Source organism: Pristis pectinata, chromosome 4, assembly GCF_009764475.1.
Source record: "Pristis pectinata isolate sPriPec2 chromosome 4, sPriPec2.1.pri, whole genome shotgun sequence".
Classification (NCBI taxonomy): Eukaryota; Metazoa; Chordata; class Chondrichthyes; order Rhinopristiformes; family Pristidae; genus Pristis; species Pristis pectinata.
Window position 1 is genome coordinate 93,928,396 of NC_067408.1, and position 22,041 is coordinate 93,950,436.

Here is a 22,041-nt window from a genome sequence, read left to right on the forward strand (position 1 = left end):
ATGACACAAAGCTGGGTGGGAGGGCGAACTTTGAGGAGGATGCAGAGAAACTGCAAGTTACTTTGACACATTGAGGGATTGGCCAGATACATGGAAGATGCAGAATAATGTGGATAAATGTGAGGTTATCAACTTTGGTGACAATAAAGGGAAGACAAATTATCTGAAAGACAATAGATTGAAATAGTGGGAGGTGTAACGAGATGAGCACTCTTGTGCTCCTGTTGCTGTAAGCAAGCAACATTCAAAATGATGAACCTATTTTATTCCCATGTGTTTTTCTAAATTTCCGTATGCCTCAAGTACTTCACTGATTTTAAATCTATATCAAAACGTGATGGCATTCAGAACTCAATACTAACCCTTCTGTATATAACTAAGGCTGCCAAGCTTTTCCTTATCTTGTTGTAGAAATATTGCTGATTAATCTGGGTTCAATCAGCCACGGATTTAGCCCAAACTACAGTTCATTTAGAGACTGGTTCAAATACGAATTCCATGGAACTCAAGCAACAACAGGCAACTTTTGGTTCTGGCTATTTTTGACATCATGAGTAATAAAATAGACAGTTTAATGCTTTCTTGTCCAGTTATTACTCGAGGCACTGAGTTAAAGAGTCAGGAAGTTATGTTGCAGCTTTATAAAACTGCTTAGGCTGCATCTGGGATACTGCATTCAATTCTGGCTGCCCCATTATAGGAAGAATGTGGAGGCTTTGGAGAGGGTACAGAAGAGGTTTACAAGGATGCTGCCTGGATTAGAGGGTGTGTGCTATAAGGAGAGGTTGGACAAACTTGGGTCATTTTCTCTAGAACAGCAGAGGCTGATAGGAGATCTGACAGAAGTTTACAAGATTACGAGAAGAATAGTACGAAAGACAGGCAGTATCTTTTTCCCCAGGATCGAAATGTCTAATACTAGAGGCCATGCATTTAAGCTGAGAAGGGGCAAGTTCAAAAGGGATGTGCAGGGTGTTGGATTTTCTCCCCCCACCCACAGAGTGGCAGGTGCCTGGAATGCACTGCCAAGGGTGGTAGCAGAGGCAAATATGGTAGAGGTGTTTAAAAGGCTCTTAGGTAGGCTCATGAGTGTGCAGAGAATGGAGGGATATGGATATTGTGTAGGCAGAAGGGAGAGGTTTAAGCGTTTAATTACTAGTTTAATTAGTTTACACAACATCATGGGCCGAAGGGCCTGTTCCTGTGCTGTACTCTTCTATGTTCCCTGCTGGGAAAACTGTAATCAAACACATACCAATGTCAGAGTAAAGCATTACATAATTGCTATTATTTTGGTTCTCTTTTATGCCTTCTGGAGACATTGGAGCATGGAACCAAGACTCCTATTCTCAGCCCAAAAATCCGACCAGTGAAACATGATATTTTTCTCTTGGGTATGGCCAGTGCTGCAAAAGAAATGAAGAGGTGCTGATTGGTTTGTGAAAGAGATTATATGTTGGAGTGTAGGGAAATACAGAGGGGGGGGGGGGAGGAAAATGGGACTAATGGCATTGCTCTGCTAGGAGCAGGTGTAGACTCTGATGGATCGAACAGCCTTATCCTATGTTGTAATAAGTTAATTGAGGGTGCAAGGGTAAAAAGGCCATCATGTCATCTTTGCAACCTTAGCATTCTTCCTGATGTCACTAAGGACAAAAATAAGCTTAGCAATAGTGACCAGATCTTCAATTGCACCTCAATTTAAGCCATCTCATTGTGCATCAATTTTTCCTCCATCAAGAACAAGGATATGAATATGGCATCAACAGGCTGATAGGTTTTTTACAATGTTTGGCTCCCATTACTTGAAAGTTCCCACTTGAATACCTCTACCCCTTCATATAACCACACGGCAGCGTAGCGGTTAGCGCGACACTATTACAGCGCCAGCGATCGGGGTTCAATTCCCGTCACTGTCTGTAAGGAGTTTGTATGTTCTCCCGTGTCTGTGTGGGTTTCCTCCGGGTGCTCCGGTTTCCTCCCACATTGCAAAGACGTACGGGTAGGTTAATTTGGGTTTAAAATGGGCGGCGCGGACTCGTTGGGCCGGAAGGGCCTGTTACCACGCTGTAAATAAAATTTAAATTTTAAAAATATACCTTGTATCTTCCAAGATCATTCTTTATGCAGATGCTTTGACTAAGTCTTCAGTTTTCCCATTCCCCACTGACATCAATCTAACCTTTACTTTTGCTGTACAGAAAATTAGGGCTTTATAAATGCAAGTCAAGGGCTACAAACTTAGTATGTGTCTACAAAGTTTGACACAACAGTGATGAAATGTTATTCCAAACTCTTTCAAGAGATTTATGCCTGATTCTAATGCTTCAATTAAATGAGTTCTTACACTGCATTTTGTTAACATTATGGCAGGACCACAGGAGGACACAAATAGAGTTGCTTTTTTCATTCGCTAATGTGTGCTAACAGGGCTCACAGCATGCCAAGGAACCTCACGTGCAAGGACACCAGTCATTGGTGTAGTGTAATTGTACTGCTTTGTCACCTCAATGTCAGCAAAACAAAAGAGCTGGTCATTGACTTCAGGAAGGGGGGCAGTGCACATGCTCCCATCGATATCAACTGTGCCGAGGTCGAGAACATTGAGAGCTTCAAATTCCTAGGAGTGAACGTCACCAATAGCCTGTCCTAGTCCAACCACGTAGATGCTACAGCCAAGAAAACTCACCAGTGCCTCTACTTCCTCAGGAGGCTGAAGAAGTTTGGCATATCCCCTTTGATACTTTTATTGATGCACCATAGAAAATATCCTATCCAGATGCATCACAACTTGGTATAGCAACTGCTCTACTCATGACCACAAGAAACTGCAGAGAGTTGTGAACACAGTCAGCACATCATGGAAACCAGCCTCCCCTCCACGGTCTATATTTCTCACTGCCTCGGTACAGCAGCCAGCATAATCAAAGACCACACCCATCTCAGACATTCTCTCTTCTCCCCTCTCCCATCGGGCAGAAGATACAAAAGCCTGAAAGGAAAGCTTCTATCCCACTGTTATAAGACTACTGAACTGTGCCTTAGTACGATAAGATGGATTCTTGACCTCATAGTCTACCTCGTTATTACCTTGCACCTTATTATCTACCTGCACTGCACTTTGTCTGTAACTGTAACACTATTCTGCATTGTTATTGTTTTACCTTGTACTACCTCAATACACTGTGTAATGAATTGATCTGTATGAATGGTATGCAAGACAAATTTTTCAGTGTACCTCAGTGCATGTGACAATAATAAACCAATTTATCTTTAAAATTTATCAAGAGAAGTTCAGTGGAGAAAGAACCACTGGGAGAATGGTTCCCTCGTGGGAGATCCAGAAGTAGGAGGCATAGTTTCATAATAAGGAGTCACCCACTTAAGACAGAAATAAAAAGGATTCTTGATCTGCAGAGAACTTCAGAACTCTCTATGTAGGGAGCAGTGAAGCCAGACTCACTAACTACATTCAAGGCAGGAATAGATAAATAGGGAAATCAAGGATGATGTGAAGTAGTTAGGAATGCATTGAGGCCAAAATCAAATTAGCTTTGGTCTTATTGAATGGAAAAGGCCATAGACCAACTCAAACTCCAATTTGTTATGTTATATTCAAAAATATAACAAAATAATATTAAAGCATGACTTGAAAAATTGGGAGAGAAAGTAGATATCCATCATTTTAAGCAATGGTCCGCAAAGCCAGCTAGCAGCTTACTGTTGCCCTGCTTTGTTGCTGAACTGATAAATGGAACCAAGCAAATTTTAAACAATATTTACATTTGGGACTAAGTTATCAGCTGCAGTTACATTCCTACAAATTGAGCAGCAGTAAGCTATTCAGGTACTCAACCTGTTCCACCATTCAATATAGTCACGGTTCTTTTGGATCCAAGTTCCACCCATTTATTCCATTTCCTTAATATCCTTATCTAATGAAAAAAAATGTTAGTTTTGAAATGGCAGCATTTTTGGCAACGAATTCCAGATATCCCTATCTTTCTGAGTGAAGTACTTCACAAAAGAGTAAAGGCCAAGCATTAATTTTCAAGTTTTATCCCTTTGCTCTTAGAGGAAATGGATGAATCTAAGCCCAATCTATGCAATCTATGCAAATTTGAACTTTGAAATCTGTGTTTATTTCTGATGAATCACTGATGCAAATTCTCCAAGAATGCTATATCCTGAGATGCAGTGCAACAACTGAATACAGCACTCCAGATACAGTGATAAAGCTCTGGTGAGACTGTATCATTACTTCCACCAGTTTGTCCCCCAGTCGATTCAAAACAAAAGCAGTAGTCTAATCAAAACATACAAAACAAAATTTAAGTAACAGGATCAGAACACGCACTATTTGTCACGAAATACATATGGAACGATGTAAATTGAGATAACATGGAAATAGTCTGTTCAACCCAATCAATCCACTTTACTATTTTTCCCATTACGTGAGCAAACAGTTCTAATCACACTTTCTACCCATGTCCCATTATCATTAACCTTTTTTCCATAAATCACCTATCCAATATACCTGGATACCTTTGATACCTAATGAAGCTATCATTAAGGAAGAAATAGAGAGACATCTGAATAGAAGTGGTTCCCTCAGGCAGACGCAGCATGGATTCAGGAAGGGCAGGTCCTGTTTGACAAACTTACTGCAGTTCTTTGAGGATATAATGAGCGCAGTGGCTAGAGGGCAACAGGTGGATGTTTTATACTTGGATTTCCAGAAGGCGTTCAATAAGGTGCCACATAGAAGACTTATCCATAAGATAAGGATGCATGGAGATGGGGTAAAATATTAGCATGGATAGAGGATTGGTTAACCAATAGAAGGCAGAGAGTTGGGATAAATAGGTGTTTCTCTGGTTGGCAATCAGTGGTGAGCGGGGTGCCGCAGGGGTCAGTGTTGGGCCCGCAACTGTTCACGATACACAATAACAATTTGGAAGAGGGGACCGAGTATCTAAGTTTGCTGATGACACCAAATTGAATGGAAAAGCAAATTTTGCAGAGGATGTGGAGAGTCTGCAGAGAGATAAAGATAGGTTAAGTGAGTGGGCAAGGGTCTGGCGGATGGAGTACAATGTTGGTAAATGCGAGGTTATCCACTTTGGAAGGAAAAATAGATCAGATTATTATTTAAATGGTGAAAGATTGCAGCATGCTGTTGTACAGAGGGATTTGGGAGTGCTTGTGCATGAATAGCAAAAGGTTAGTTTGCAGGTACAACAGGTTATCAAGGCGGCAAATGGAATGCTGGCTTTCATTGCAAGAGGGATTGAATTTAAGAGCAGGGAGGTTATGCTGCAACTGTACAGGGTACCGGTGAGGCCGTACCTGGAGTACTGCATGCAGTTCTGGTCTCCTTTCTGGAGGAAAGATATACTGGCTTTGGAGGCGGTTCATCAGGTTGATTCCAGAGATGAGGGAGTTAGCCTATGAGGAGAGATTGAGTCGCATGGGACTATACTCGCTGGAATTCAGAAGAATGAGAGGGGATCTTACAGAAACATAAAATTATGAAAGGGAAAGATACGATAAGATAGAGGCAGGAAGGTTGTTTCCACTGGTAGGTGAGACTAGAACTAAGGGGATATAGCTTCAAGATTTGGGGGAATAGATTTAGGATGGAGATGAAGAGAAACTGCTTTTCCCAGAGAGTACCAAATCTATGGAATTCTCTTCCCAGGGAAGCAGCAGAGGCTACTTTTTTGCATAGTAGGTGAACTAAGGATTATGGGGAAAAGGCAGGTAGGTGCATCCAAATCCATGGCCAGATCAGCCATGATCTTATTGAATGGCGGAGCGGGCTCAATGGGCAAGATGGCCTACTCCTGCTCCTATTTCTTATATTATGTTCAGTTGGGTATATACCATATTGACATAACTGTGATTTGTGGTCTTGACTTAATCATTCAAAATTACTGAAAGAAATTCAAAAGCACACAATTTCCATCGACATTCTGTTTGAATTTGAAAAATTTAAACCAAAGAAAAATATTAATAAACTTATCATAAACAAGCTTAGGGAAAATAGTTAATAATACACTTAAAGTTAATCACGCTTCCATATAATGTTGGACTGCTAGGTACTCAGGCTTGGGGTTTGCCATTAATGAGGTGATAATGCTTGCTGCTGATCTCAAGAGTGCCCATAAACAGCTTGTGATCTCTGTGACGTGCATTTCACCTTTCTCAACATCAGTTACCATGAGGAATCAACTGCAGGGAATTTCCCTTAGAGTCCAGGTAACGATTTGCTAAATGTGTTACATTCTCTCCAGAGCTAATATAGGGTGTCCATAACTACTCTCAATTCTTTGGCTTGATATTGCCATCTTTAATTCTTTTATAATTTAAACAGGAAATATCTGTGTTTAACTTCAGGAATCTGCTTAACTTTTTTTTACAGACTTAAATTTTAGGACTGCAGAAAATCTGGGACAAGGAGGCAGAAAATTTAATGACAACAGTACACTATTAATAGCTATATATATTCACCTGTCAAAATACAGAGATAAATATGCTTGAACCAGGAAGTGATAAATCTTGCCTATTTTAATCAGGCTGAAGTCTACTGTAAATATTTCTATATTCTCCTGACTTATGAATGGCACCATTAGTGTCTTGATGCAAATCATTATTTTGTCAAAGGCAGTGATGAACTGCATCAAACAAACACAATTCTTGGACTAATTCTTGGCCAGATCAAAGTGGTCATGTCAGTAGCCTGCTGTTCAGCAATTATCACTGCTGTTTTAAAGTCATAGCACCTGTGATACAAGCATACGTCTCATTTTCCTATGCCAGTTCAGCAAACGGCAATGAGAAAAGTGAAGGAAGTTATGGCATGATATACATGATGCTGCTGCTCCCAAGAATCAGGCCCTCAAGGGAGAGAAGGCCTCAGTCATCATTGGTTGGGTATATTCTGACTTTATCATGTGCACCTGCTTGCAACAGCAACCTAATGCTTGTGAAGAAAACATTTCAAATAGCAGCAGCGCTATCAAGCAAGAACTACTACTGATAAACTGATGGGCTTTTCTGAATAGACCAATCTCTTAAGAGCAAAGGGAGATGGTCCACTGCTGTGCAGACCCAAGACCCAAAGGGAGCACTAACATCTTTGGGATGATAGCTCCATTGTGAAAACTTTGTTGTAATTAATTATTTGGATTATTAATTTTGGAAGATTTTGTTTAAAATCAATTTACATGAGACAGCTAATCCAACATTTATCTGACAAAAATTGTATTCTAATAATACTCCAAATGTGGTCTAACCAAGGCTTGTATGGCTTTAGCAGATCTTCTATGCAGACCAGACTAAATACTAAGGCCAACACACATTAGCTTTTGAATTCAATGCTTTGTACTCCTTGTAATTGGCACACTTGGATATATTGTATTTTCAAACCCACCTTCCAATTGTTTCTAAATGCAGTGAAAGATTGTGTTTCCACCACAGACAGGACACTAGTCACACCCTATCAATATGAATCAGCTCATACCCACAAAGAGTCATTGTATTTTGTTAAGAACATAAGAAATGGGAGCGGGATTAGGCCAATCAGCCTCTTGCATCTTCTCTGCAATTCACTGAAATCATGGTGGATCCACACTTGGCTTCAACACCAGTTTCCTGCCATTTCCACATTTACCTTTACTCCTTTAAAGTTCAAATCTGTGTCAGTCCCTGCCTTGAATGTATTCAATGAGTCCAGCTCCACGGATCTCGGAAGAAACTCTTCATCTGTCTTAAATTAGCAACCCCTTTATTCTGAAACTATGGCCCCAAGTTTTGAATACACCATTTAGGGAAAACATTCTCTTAGCACCCACACAAATCAATCTGCTTAGAAGCTTGTGTGTTTCAATAAGATCACCTCTCATTCTTCTAAATTCCAATCAGCATAGGCAAAACCAGCTCAACCTCTGTTCATATGTCAAAGAGTTATCAAGTGATAATCAATTGTTATAGTAGATGAAGTAAATCTTTGTAGGGAAACATGTTCATACAAAAGGGTAACAATGAAACAGATTAATTGAAAATTTGAAAACAGGTAGTAATACCATTGCCAAATAAAAATGTACCAATGGATATAGAATTGAGGTTGGTAAACGGACAAAATTAGCCTTCATTTAACTGGATTTAATTCAAGACCTTACTTCTGCTCCAACGTTTACATGTCCAGTTTTCATCTCAAAAAGAAAGTAGCCCTCGCTCGAGGTGCACAAAAGCAAAACCACATTGCCCATCATTTCACAGATTGTATCCCATCACTTACTAGGAAATGAGTCTCAACACAAACCTTTCTATGCAACAGCTCAATTTTATGGTGGTTTTAATTAATTCTAAAGTTTTGTGCACAATATTAGCAAAGTATTAATATTCCAAGTTAACAATTACTTTCCATGATCCAACAAATGTACAACTGAAGTGAGGAGCCTGCTGTAGTGACGATATTAATTTACACTGAATATTTTGGTAACTTTTTTTGTTGCTAAGGACAGGCAGCTGCTGGTGCTTCAATTTCACTGAACACTTACCGATTCGAAAACCATAACATTATGAAGCAAAGAAGCCCCAGTGTAAAACAGTGAACATTACTTTGATTTCAAGACTGGGGAAAATCTGAGGTGGAAATGATTTATTTTTGAGTGAAATAAAAATTATCGCACATGAATGTAACATTCAAAACACTTTTTGTTTACAGTAACCCCAATACAACACTACGCAACCATAAAATCACCAACTGTCATAAAATCCAATCTAATTTACTTACGGAAGAATGAAAAAGCATCAACCTTCGCATCTAATGCAACCATGATAAAGAAAAATCCAACCTAGGCAAATTTTGCAAAGTCCTCCTTTGGGACATCTGAAGATTTTTAGCAAAATACAAGCGCTAACCCACAGATTGGTCAAGCAATAGCCTGATAGTCATGCTCGCACATTTATACACATCAGCTAACACTAGATTCCAGACAGATGATCTCTGCCCATGCCTCGCCTCATTGGCAAAACATATTTAACAGATCTGGTGAAACAGTGACATATAATCAAGAAGACATGGCCTCCAGTATCCTAAATTAGACTTCATGTATTCTAAAATTGATACAATATCAAGACTAACTCAGACAAGGAAATCTACTCACCCTCTTTCCTTCCTTAAATCAGTAGTCCTCTACATTGAACATCACTTGGTAGCAGTGTTGAGGTAATCAAATGTATGCTGGCTGGGGAATTTCAATGCTCATAACCAATAATAGCTGGATCAGATCACTGATGAGCAAGTCCTAAAAGACGTAGCTGACAAACTAGGTCTGCTAACATGGTGAGGAAATCAAAAGCAAAACTTATTTGCCCCTATCTTTGTTAAGAGATACAAGAAACAGAAGTGGGGGCAGCCCTGTGGCCTCTCAAAGCTGCTCTGTCATTCAATAAGATCACAGAGAACCTGATATTTCTTACCTAATATCCAAATCCACTGACTACTTTTTGTCCAAAAACACAATGTCAGAATGAATAAACTCAACAACCAAGCAATCACATTCCTCCGAGGTACAGATTCCAAAAAATGTAAATAAATTTGCAATCTTAAATGGCTGATCCCCCATCCTTGAATTCTAGACATTCCAGTGAGAGGAAGCAATTTTGAATTCCACCCTATCAATCACTCTCAGAATCTTGTATCTCAAGAACAGCCCTCATTCTTCTCAATTTAAGTAATAGCCAATCATACTAAATCCATCCTCAGAATCTATAATACATTGACTTCCAGGCAAGTATTTCCTTCTTCAGGCAAAGAAACCAAACTTTACACAGTAATCAAGATGTGGTCTCAACAAAACCTTGTATAATTTCAACAAGAATTATTTTCTGTGCCCATGAACCAGTAGAGCAAAATTCCTCGGTTCACTTGTGTTTATTGGTTGCTCACCGTTGGAAAACGTATTGACATTCTATTCTTCCCATCAAAGCAAATTTTAATACAAAATTTCTCATTTGCTATGTTGGCGCTGGAAGCGTGGGGACACTTGTGGGCTGCCCCCAGAAAACTACGCAAGATGTATTTCACTGTGTGTTTCGATGTACATGTGACTAATAAAGATATCTCCATTTTGCCTACTCCTCAAAGATCACTTTCCCTCCCAGCTTTGTACCTTCAGCAAATGTTATACTCTTTTCATCCAGGAAATTGCAATTACTAACAATTGCAAATAGCTAGTACCTTGTACTGATCTGTGTGGTACTCCACTAGTAACAATATGGTAATCTACAAATGACCCATTTATTCCAACTATTTTGCCATTTAAAAGATCTCTATCCATGCTAATCTGTTAATCACGACCCAATAAAATTCTATGAAACAGACTTTTGCATGATACCTTCTGAAATGTCTATAGCAGATGCATCTGCCTTTTAGAGTACTGGTATCACTGAGAACCACAAAGTCCTGTGAAAAAGTCCCACCTTCACATTGAGAATGCTTCCAATGTGTTGTGTGACATGTAAACAGGAAAGATTCTGAACAGACTATCTGCTGGAAGAACTCAGCGGGTGAAGCAACATCTGTGGGAGGAAAGGAATTGTCAACATTTCAGGCCAAAACCCTGCATCAGGGCTGAGAGTGGAGAGGCAAGATGGCCAGTATGAAGAGGAGAAGGGGACTGATGAGAAAGGAATCTGAGGTGATTGGTGGACTAAAGAGGGGTGTACACATGACTTTGTGCAAAATTGTATGTCCTATTCACAGAAGATAGGGCAAATCCAATCGAGCAATTACTGCCCCATTAATCCTCTCAATTCACCAACTCTACTGCTGATACTGCTATTAAGCAACACTTCATCATTAATAAACCGCTTACAACTGACCACTTAATGCTCCAATGGAACCACTCAGCTCTGGACCTCATCAGAGACCTCTGGACCTCATCTGAACATGGACAAAGATATTGAAGTTAGGGTCACATTTCTTCACTCAAGGCAGCATTTGACCGAGTGTGGCATCAACTACCCTTAGTAAGAATTGTAGATGATAGGAACTAAATATTATCATCAGTTGAACAGGACTAGCAGCATAATACTCCTGGTTACAGAGTTTTCATATGGGTTGGGGAAGGGGAAATAAAAAATAGGGAAAATGGGAATATTGATTAAACAAACATTCACAGCTGTGAGAAAGATGATACATGAGAAGACTCAATAAATAAGACAATATGTGTTGGACCAAAACACAAAAAAGTGGCAATCACACTTCTGTGAGTGTACTGTAGACCTCAAAAGAGATAGAAAAGGAAATCTGGAGGGAGATCTCTGAATAAATGGAAAAATACTACGGCAGTTATCATGGGGGATTTGAATTGTCCTAATATTAGTTGGGATAGAGTCAGTACAGACAGCTAGAATTTATAAATTGCATTCAAGAGGACATTTTTAAGCCAGTATGCAGCAAGCCAAGGAGGGTAATTCTGGATTTATTTCACCACAAGGCCAACTTTACTGGACTCATGAATTAGCATACGTGGATTTGAAACAGTCCCAGAAGGCAAGTTTAGTCCCAGAACATTGGAAAGCATTCAAAGAAGAAATTTGGGGTGGGCAGTACAGGATAAATAAGCATGAGACCACCAAATATAGAATATTTCCATGACAACAAGGTGCTTAAAGAGTATGATAAAATTGGAAGTTGATCTCAGACACCAGGACTTAAAGCCTAGAAAACCATACAAAGTGCAACAGTGAAATCAAAAGGGGAATTACAAAAGCAAAGAGGATATGAACAAATACAAAAAACAAATAAGATCCAGAGATGTCTTATAAATATGTGAAGAATAGGAGGATAACTAAAATGGGGTTCCACAGTGTTTAGTATTTTGTCCCTTGCTATTTGTACCATGTATATTAATGATTTAGATTTATATATACAAAAGTTGGCCAAATTGTTAACAGTGCAGATTGCAAGCCGAGGTCTTGGTCCATATTGTTACCATCAACTAGGCAGGAAGAGTGATGAAATCCTGCAAAGTAAACATAGGGAGTTAAAGTAGAGGGTTAAAAAGCAGGACCTCTGAGATTGTAATCTCAAGATTATTCCGTGTGTCACACATTGATGAGGGTAAGAATGAAGTGCTGGTGGAGGTGGGACTGCTTCAGCTATTTGGACCATTGGGATTTCTTCTGGGGAAGAAGTGACCTGTACAAGAGGGACATTTGAACTGGAGAAGGACCAATATCCTTTGTGGGGAGGTTTGTTATGTTGTTTGGGAGGATTTAAACTCATCTGGCAGGGGTGTGGGACACAAAGCAATAGTGTATCAGATGAGAAAGATGAAGCAAATATAGAGGTTAATGCAAGCAAGTCCAGTAGGCAGGCTAGGCAGGGGCAAGACAGGGAGTTAGAAAGGTCTGGTAGGCTAAAACACATTTACCTTAATGCAAGCAGCCTCACAGGTAAGTTAGATGAACTCAGAACATGGATCAGCACACATTATTGTGATATCCAAGCTATTACAGAAACATGGTTAAGGGATGGGCAGGACTGGCTGTTAGTTCAATGTCTTGGAGTACCAATGCTTCCGGTGTGACAGAGATGAAGATAAGAGATGAGGACAAGATTTCGAGAGAGAACATCATGGCTGTACTGAGAGAAGATATTTGGGGGGGGGGGGGCAACAACATCCAGCAAGGCCATGTGGATAAAACTAGAAATAAGAAAAAGGGGGAATCGCTTTGATGGGATTAAACTATAGGTCCCCCAAGATCAGCGGGAATTAGAGAAGCATATATCAGGGAAATTGCAGATAGGTGTAGGAATAATAAGGTTGTAATAGTAGGTGATTTTCAACTTCCCCAATATTGACTGTGACTACCTTAATGCTAAGAGATTAAATGGGACAGAATTAATTAAGTGCATTCAGGAAAGTTTTCTTAAGCAATATGTAGATGGCCCTACTAGGGAAGGAGCAACATTCTACCTCCTCTTAGGAAATAAGGCTAGGCAAGTGGATGATGTGTTAGTGGGGGAGGACTTGGAACCAGTGACCATAATTCTAATAGTTCCGAGATAATCATAGAAAAATACAAGATTAGTCCTCAAGTTAAAGTCCTAAATTGGGGTGAGGCCAATTTTGACAACATCAGAAAGGAACTCTCAGAAGTTGATTGGGAGAGGCTTTTTGCAGGCAAAGGGACATCTGGCAAGTGGGAAGCTGTGACCACTGGAAAGAGTGGAAACAGGTCCTTTGACCCAACTCATCCATGCAGACCAGGGTGCCTTCCTGAGCTAATCCCATTTGCCTCCATTAGGCCCATATCCCTGTAAACCTTTCCAAACTATGAACTTGTTCAAATATCTTTTGGTGTGCCACAGCTGTGTCCTCTATCATTTGTTACATATATTAATGATTTGGATGAGAATGTAGGTGGCATGATTACTGTGTTTGCAGATGACACCAAAATTGATGGTACTGTGGATGTGAAAAGATTGCCTAAAGTTACAACAGGATATTTATCAAATAGGAAAGCAGGCAAAGGTATGGCAGACGGAATATGACTCTCACAAGTGCAAAGTGATGCATTTCGGGATGTTAACCGAAGGCAGGACGTACACAGTGAATGGCAGGGCCCTGGGGAGTGTGGTTGAATGGAAAACCTAGGAGTACAAGTATAAGATCCCTGAAAGTAGCAACAAAGGTAGATAGGATAGTGAAGGTGGAATATGCCAGCTTGCCTTCATCAGTTGGAGCATCACATTACAGATATACAAAATGTTGGTTAGGCTACACTTGGATTGCCACACTATGGGAAACGTGATTAAGCTAGAGAAGCTGCATAAATGATTCACAAAAATGTTGCCTGGATTGGAGGGCTTGAGTTATAAGGAGATATTGGATAGGCTGGGTCTATTTTCCCTAGAGCAAAAGAAGCTGAGAGGTAACAGGATAGAGCTACATGAAATTATGAGAGGTATAGATGGCCAGAGTCTGTTTCCCATAGTAGGGGTGTCTGAAACTAGAGGACCTAGGTTCAGGGAAGAGGGTCTTAGGAGATACGAGGGGTAAATGATTCACACAAAGAGTAGTTGGTATCTGGAATGAGCTGCCAGAGGAGGTGGTGGAGGCAGGAACAGTAATAACAGTCAAGAGTATCTGGATAGGTTTTTGAAAGAGAAAGGCATAGAAGGAAATGGAATTAACACAGGCAAGTGGGATTAGTATAGATAGGTATGATGGTCAGCATTGACGTGGTGGGCTGAAGGGCCTGTTTCTATGCAGTACATCTTGATGACTTAAATAGGCAAGATATAGATGGTTATGGTCCTAATGTGGGCAAATGGGATTAGTATAGATGGGCAAAGTGCTCTGCAAGTTCGTATTGGGACAAAGGGCCCATTTCTGTGTTGTACAATTCTAGGACTCTGTATAAATTGTCTGGTCAGTTGGGTAGAAAAGGGGCAAGGGGAACTTAATCAGAGACTATGCAAGGAAGTGCAATGCGAGAAGGTACAACAGGGCAAGGAAATATACAATAAATGGACGTTATTGAGAGGTATGGAAGAACAAAGGGACCTTGGAATGTTTATCCACAGGTCCTTTAAAAGTACAATGGGAAGTCAATAAGGTGATTAACATGGCATACAGAATGCTTTCCTTTATTAGACAATGGATTGAATACCAGAGCATGGTGTTTGTTCTAGTACTGTGTAAAGCACAAAGTTTGGTAACCATATTTCAGGAAAGATGTGGCTTCACTGGAGATGGACAATGCAGACTTATGAGGGTATTGCCAAGTCTGGAAGATTCGATTAGCTAGTATTGATTTCTTTTGAACAGCCAAGAAGAGACTTGATTGAGGTGTACAAAAATCAACAGACCTAACAAGTACAAGTTGGAAAGACTATTTCCTTTAGCGGGGATGATAAAATAAGGGGCATAGATTTAAAATAATTATTAGAGAGGAAACAAGGAAAAATATTCACCCAGAGGGTGATCTCAAACTCATTGTGTGAAATAGCAAAAGGCAGAGACAGTCATCACATTTAAAAAGTACTTGGATATGTACTCAGAAAGTGATGCGATTTGCACAGCCGTAAACCGAGTGCTTGAATGTAGGATTAGTCAAGATTGCTCTTTTTCAACCAGGACAGATATAATGGGTTGAATGGTTTTTACAGACTTTCATTTATTCTACTCTAACTTTCCACCTGATGTCTTCATTGCTGACATAAATAAAGGTGATACTGGCTGTTGGATCCCAATCATCTTAGCCTCAAGGTACTGCTGCACAAATTCCTCAAAGCTACATCCATTTTCATTTGCTTCAACTTCCCTCCATTCTGTCAGGTATGGAATGTCCATGGTCATCACAGCACTCATTTCTATTCACAATTCCTCAGATAACAAGAGCAGCTCATGCCCACATGCAACAAAACCTGGAGAATATTCAGGTTGGGCTAAGTTCCAAGTAGCGTTTTCACCATACTTCAGATAATGACTACCTCCAACAAAGCAGAGCCTAAGCACCTGGCCCTGACATTTTCACCACCTCACCCAACTATTTAATAATGGCCACTGAAAATTATCTAACGAAGGAGGGGATGAAAGCTTAATATGATTTCCTTAACTAACATCCAAGTGCATGGACTTTTCAGTAAAGGCCATTCAATGGCAATAAAAGGAGTCACCCATTTTTCTCCTCTCAAGATCAAAAAACAATGGAAAATTCAATTATCGCCCACGTTATTAATGTTAATAATCAGTTTTAAATCACGTTACATTTCAAATGAAACATTAGCAAGACAAATACTTTAAAACCAAGTCAATCTGCAGACAGGAATCCCAATAAAAATATTGTAACAGTAAGGCAAATAGAAGTCGGCAAAAATAAACAACTTATTGAGATATTGACAATACTTGTCATTTCTGCACCAACGTGTAACTGTAATATGAGCTACAAGATGTCAAGTGAAAGTTATTGAGTAAACTGAGCAGAAGAAAAATAACATGAAAATAAAGGGTACACCAGTATTTGAAAACTTCTGAAGACAAGGTCAAACAGTCAATATGGCCAAGAATGAATAAACATTACCATAGCCAATTAACTGCTTATTTGCCAACTGAAATACAATTTTAAAACATTAGAATTATTTTCAATATCCATAATTTCCACATTTTCTCTCTGTCCCAACACATCCATGTCCTTTTTTATTACTCCTGTTGTGGAGCACGAGGAGCCATTTAAGAAATGATAGATGGAGTGCAATTTAGTCCTTGTATGTGCACCTCCAGAAAGTGACCAGGAATTTCTGGATAATGATTGAGATCTGGAAGCTTGGTTGATCTTCCCATCCCCAAACTGAGAGCACTAATGGCAACTGCAGTGCCAAACATTAAAAGATTCAACACAAATCCACGATCAACCTCAGACCTTTGCGTTTGTATTGCTTAATCCTACTGGAATTGATGAATTAAATAATTTTTTTCCAAAATCGTTCTTTACAAAAACATTAATACTGTAATATGCCTCATTTAACTCAATTGTATTTAACCTAATGATAATATTTGGCTGTCTCCAATGTTCTCTTGATAAATAAACAGATAAACTGAAAACTCAACCAAAATTTTTTACTTCATCGGTTCTGCAACAAAAAACATGCACAAAATCTATTAAATGAATTAACATTCACCTCCAATTCAAAAGGTTTAAAAGGCTTAAAAATCAGCAGCACTCCTCTTTCTTGCTTATGTTCCAGTAATAGATAGAAACTGTGATACATATTTTATTACAGCTTATTATTTTATAAATTTCCACTGAGTGATTACTATTACTTCAAAATGAAGTTAAACAGGCCTAATTTGAGAAGTAAGAATATGTATGAAAATCCTTGAACTACAAGTTAACAGTACCACATTTACCATTGCCTTGTCATTAATGAATGAGCTATTAGCAATTTCTGAGAATTGGGTAGTGACTTAATGTTTCAATAAATGTACTCATATAATAAACAAACACATACATCAAGCTCACTGATTATAAGTGCCTCATTAATACAATGCATGAGGATAGCTTGGGACATGTAGGTTTATGTATTTCCCCAATCTCTACTGGAATTATTAGGAAACCAAAGCAACCCCTTAAAGGAAAAAAGGAGGGGAATGAAAGGGGTTGGGGGAAAAGCAATGGTGTCAGCAATGGGTTACTCACATCAGATTTGAAGTGCAAGTCTCAAAAGTGGAAAAAGACAAGTACTTACAAAAGGACTGCAGGAAATCAAATCAGTAGCATAAAGCTTAGCTATTTTCCCACATTATCTTGGTAGTACTGAAGCCAACAGTCACACAGCAACTACTTCTTGGCCAAGATTATAAACTAACAGAGATCATAGATCCAGCTTAAGTCTCTTGGTTTATTTAACTTAACTACATGGTATTAGGCAATTTTACCTGCTCTTCTATAAAATGCCCTGCTTTCACGCTTAGAGACAAAAGATGAATACTTTGAGTAGAACTTTTGTATCTGAAAACATTTGACAATGTCGTCTTTCCTTATCCTCCTCTAAAAGAAATTAAGCCTACTGTTTTAAAATCTATAAAGAAGCCCAGTTAAGTTTGAAGTTTTCTGACTCTGGCATAAAAATGACTACTTTCAATACACATCCTCACAAAAGTAAAGTTGCAGTTCGCCACTTTTGGAAGATAGAAATTTATAACAATTTTCATTAAAATTATGAAAAACTGGATTCTAATATTAATTTCTGGATACATGAAGTCAGAGTCACGGCCTTTCTTATAAAAATGAATATTATGAAATGTGAACTGTGGAAAATTCTCAAATTTTCAACTTTAAAGTCCATTATGACAAATGATTCTTACATACCCACTCCTCACATCAGCCACAAATGTTCCTTTAACATTCATGATGATGGGGAATTTGTGGGTTGCACATCTGCAGCATAGAGGTCACACTACCAATGATGCTCATCAATTAAGTAGTCAACTTTTAATTAAATTTTGCTTTACTCTTTGTTAACAAAAATAGTGAAATAATGGTGAACTGCAGAAAATTAACCGATAACATTTTACTAATATTTCCTTACAATGCATTGCATTTTCACAAATGAAAAATTGAGAACAAATCTCCCAAAGATAATACTCTTACGATATAAAGCCTATTTAACATATCTAACAAAACTCAAAGTTAACCAATGATACTATATTTCAAAGGGTGAATCGTTAAAATAAATCAACTCAAACAATAGACAAGTTAAAAGAACTGAATAGCACTTGATAATGAAATTCCTTATCATTTATTAAGTTATTGCAGCTCTAACCAATCTGGTATATGTAGATACAGAAAAGGCTGAAAATGGGACATCAAAATATTGTCAAAATTGATTGGTTGTTCAATAAAGTTATTCTGATACTTGCTCCCGTCAGCAATGTCAGAAATCCATTCCAACCGCTTTAGGAATAATTAGAAATGTGAAATGGACATTCATGTTAATGGTAAGACTAACTGTTCACCAAGTTAAAAGAAAAAGTCCACTACTAGTTTCATTTAATCATTGAACAAATTAAACTTTTTTATGGATTTTAACTAGACGGACATAAAATGTTTATGAATAATGGCTTGTGATCAGAAATCTTTATGATCGGAGGCAGAAGACCAGGCTAGGCCAGGCCAGGCCAGTCTTTATTTTTCTAAATTAACAGAGGATGTTACCTAATTAACCAACCTATTATTGATCACGAAATCGATTATTCGCTCGACTGATGATATTTCCAAGATGATGAAGCTAAAATATAAAGAAAAATGATTTCGTTAAAATGTACTTACTGCTGACTTTCATGCTCCCAAAAGCAGACGGCTGCTGCACAGGTTTGCAGCTCTCAGCAAAAGACGTTGTCCTGGGTCGACCACTCATGATTATTTTAAAGCGACATCTAATTTTTCAAACATATATTTTTTTTAAAAGACTCTTCTATGTTCCTTTATTTTCTTTCCCCTCTTTCTTAATTTTAATCCTGTCCACCAGGTTTCATCGCGTAAATTTCTCCCAGACAAATTAGTTGTGTATATTTTTTTCTATTCGTTTTACAAAACGAATCGCCAGAAATAAATCTGAATAATTTCAGAGCTCTACATTGATCTTGACTGAGCTCAATGCAGGATGGTGGTGATGATGATGGTGGTGGTGGTGGTGGTGGTGGTTCCTGCCATGGCGGATCCTTCAGTTCAATTCAATCCTGAGGTAATTTTTTTCTTTTAATTTCTCGACTTATTTTTTTCAGACTTTAAAAGCCCATTCGCACCTCATTTATCAGACGATAAAAAATTAAAACGATTTCTGAGGGGAAAACCCGTGTTCTTACCCAAATTAAAACGGTTAAAACCCCTCCCTAATTCACTCGGCTGTCTTTGTACTATTTTTTTGCCTAGCTCTTTCTCCCTCTTACTGCAGCTGTAACCTCTTGGTCAATCTAACTTGGTACCGGGGCGTGATGATTGACTTTGGGGAGTAACCATTCACAGAGAGCGTCGAAGATATTAGCGTCACTCTGGCTGCACCCATAGCCAATTGGTGAGGGTGGGTGTTGCTTAAGATACTTATCAAGTTCGGTTGACTGACAGCGACGGGGAAACTGTCCGTCAGCCTCGAATTGCTCTTCCCCCCTCCTCGTTTGTCTTCGCCAGCCAATGAAATTCCGCGATCGGTCATACGAATGCGATGACGGAAAGGCACGAGCTCCGCGAAGTGCCGCTGACTCAAACCAATCGGAATCCTCGGAAAGACCTACACGCCCTGACGACGAGCCTTTCATGTGATTGGAGGGCGACTTTAGAATGTTGTGTTATGTAAGGGACAGCGGCCTCTAGGCTCGGAGGAACTGGTGGCGTCACTTAATCTACAGGTGTAGCCTGCGGACGATTAACAGTCGAATAGGACCATCAGAAGACAGAAGTGAGTAAGATCTAGAGTTACCCATTGAAATGGCTGAATGCGTCCGCCCTGCCTCCAATGAATTTAAGGCAGCGTCAAATCGACTCCTGTGACTGAAATTGCGCAAAGTCACATTCACCCATAAACCCTGTCAAGCCCCACGATTCTCAAGGGAATTGACAAGGGTGGATGTGAGGATGCTCCTCTTCCTGGGATGTCTAGAAATAGAAGTCACAGTACAAAATTAAGGGATAAACTATTTCAGGATAGGGATGAGAAGAAATATTTGTAATTTGTGGAAGCTCAAATGAAGAAATGATAACATTTCATAATACAATAGAAGGCGATTGACTTTTAGATATTAAGGGAATCAAGGGATATAAGTTTAGTACAAGGGGGGTGGTACTGAAATAAAAGATCAGTCATAATTCTGAATTACGGTAGGCGTACTTCTCTTTCTTATGTTTGTTGACTCACACTGGCTCCATTTAAGCAATGCTTCCATTTTCAAATTTTCACCTTGGTTTTCAAATCCCCCAGTTCTTCCTCTTTCTGTTACCATCTGTGATCCTAGAACACACCAAAATGTCGTCTTCTCTCCAATTCGGGCCTCCGAATTTAATAGCTCCACCACTGGCAGCCTTTCCTATAGCTATGAAGACCCAAGTTTTGGATTTCCTTTCTTTAAATTTTTATATCTCTCTTTATTTACTATGTTTTTCTTTCAAACTAGTCTCTTTAACCATGTTCTTGGTCATCACCCGTAATCTCCCCTTGTGTTTAGTGTCAAGGTGTAAAGCATCTTGGGATGTTTACCACATGAAACACATTATATCAATGCAAGTTCTGTTTGTAGCCAGTCTTTCGGTTAAAACACAGTTGCTTCCATTTCTCTTGAGGTTCATTGAGGTGAATAAAATAATGACAAACCTATGATATACTACAAAACTGATTTTAAAAAAGAATGTCTCATTACAGATGTTTGTCAGTACATGGGGTGGACCTTGGCCTCTGTTGAAGTTAACAAGGAATGTGTGATGATTGGTAACCTGTTTGTCCAGCCATAAATGTTACTAACATGCTGCATGTAAACTTGACCCTGCAAGGTGACTATTGATCTCCAAGTAACATATTAACTAAGAGTATGATTGTGATATAACTGCAGAGTTGGTCATGTTGCCAACCATACAAATACATTCAAGTATATCTGTTATGCCCATAGTTTAAAAAAAAGGCTGGAGAATCACTCCTACCAATTATCATTAATTTATCAGCTCAGAAGATGGTGGAAACTAAATAAATATCTGAGAAAAGAATTTTGAGGAGGTTGCCACAAATACAGTCAATGAGTGAACTGCAGCATAGATGATGTTACAAAAATAGCTGCCATGCCATTAGATTTTACAGTGGGTTTGAAACTCCATTTCAGGTCACAATCACAGGTCTTCAAGATCAACTGAAATCAACAGATTAATGCAATGTGCTTGTTTTTGTAGAGAGCCAAATAACATTGATACTGGATGTATGAAATTTCTGGAAGGAGCAAAATAGAATGAAAAAGGAAGCTGTGGAGTGTTTTATCCATTTATCAATAAGAGCAATTTTTAAAGCAATATGGAACCTGAGCAAAGCTGATTATCAATTTGTGAAGGATTATTGCTGGTCTGAATAAGAGGATGCAGATCCTGAAGTAGTTGAGAGCAAAATGAATTATTCTGTGTGAAACAGTTCCAGAGCTTATGGTCTAAGCAGCTGAATGCTATTAATGAAATTAGAGATGGCCAACAGGCTTCATTTCGAGGAGCTCGGAGATATTGGAGGGTTGGTGTAAATTACAGAGACAGGGAGGGACAAATGAATTGATGAGAATTTTAAAAAGGGGCAGTGCTTTTTAGTAATATGAAGAACACAAAGCCTATTAAATTTGGGAAGATGCACTCAGACCTGTGAATCAGAACATGTGATGATAACAATCCTTTCAAATGATCAGAATGGCTAGAATCTGCAAGTGTTCTATTCAATTACCAATCAGAACCTATCATTCTTTTCTCCACCTACTTGTATCTTCCATTGCTTGCCAG

At 38.9% G+C, this 22,041-nt stretch overlaps 1 protein-coding gene and 1 long non-coding RNA gene across 5 annotated transcripts in view; one reads left to right on the top strand and one right to left on the bottom strand.

Moving 5' to 3' along the window:
- gsk3ba (glycogen synthase kinase 3 beta, genome duplicate a) overlaps positions 1-19,636 on the bottom strand; it is a 106,814-nt gene extending 87,178 nt beyond the window's left edge. The window contains exon 1 of the mRNA XM_052013778.1: positions 18,856-19,636. Coding sequence (XP_051869738.1) covers positions 18,856-18,943 — 88 coding nt within the window. The 5' untranslated portion in view covers positions 18,944-19,636. The remainder of the gene's footprint in view (positions 1-18,855) is intronic.
- A 198-nt stretch (positions 19,637-19,834) lies between these two features.
- Positions 19,835-22,041, top strand: part of LOC127569124 (uncharacterized) — a 73,988-nt gene continuing 71,781 nt past the window's right edge. For all 4 annotated transcript variants that reach the window (XR_007956159.1, XR_007956161.1, XR_007956160.1 and 1 more), the window contains exon 1: positions 19,835-19,981. This is a non-coding gene — a long non-coding RNA (uncharacterized LOC127569124). The remainder of the gene's footprint in view (positions 19,982-22,041) is intronic.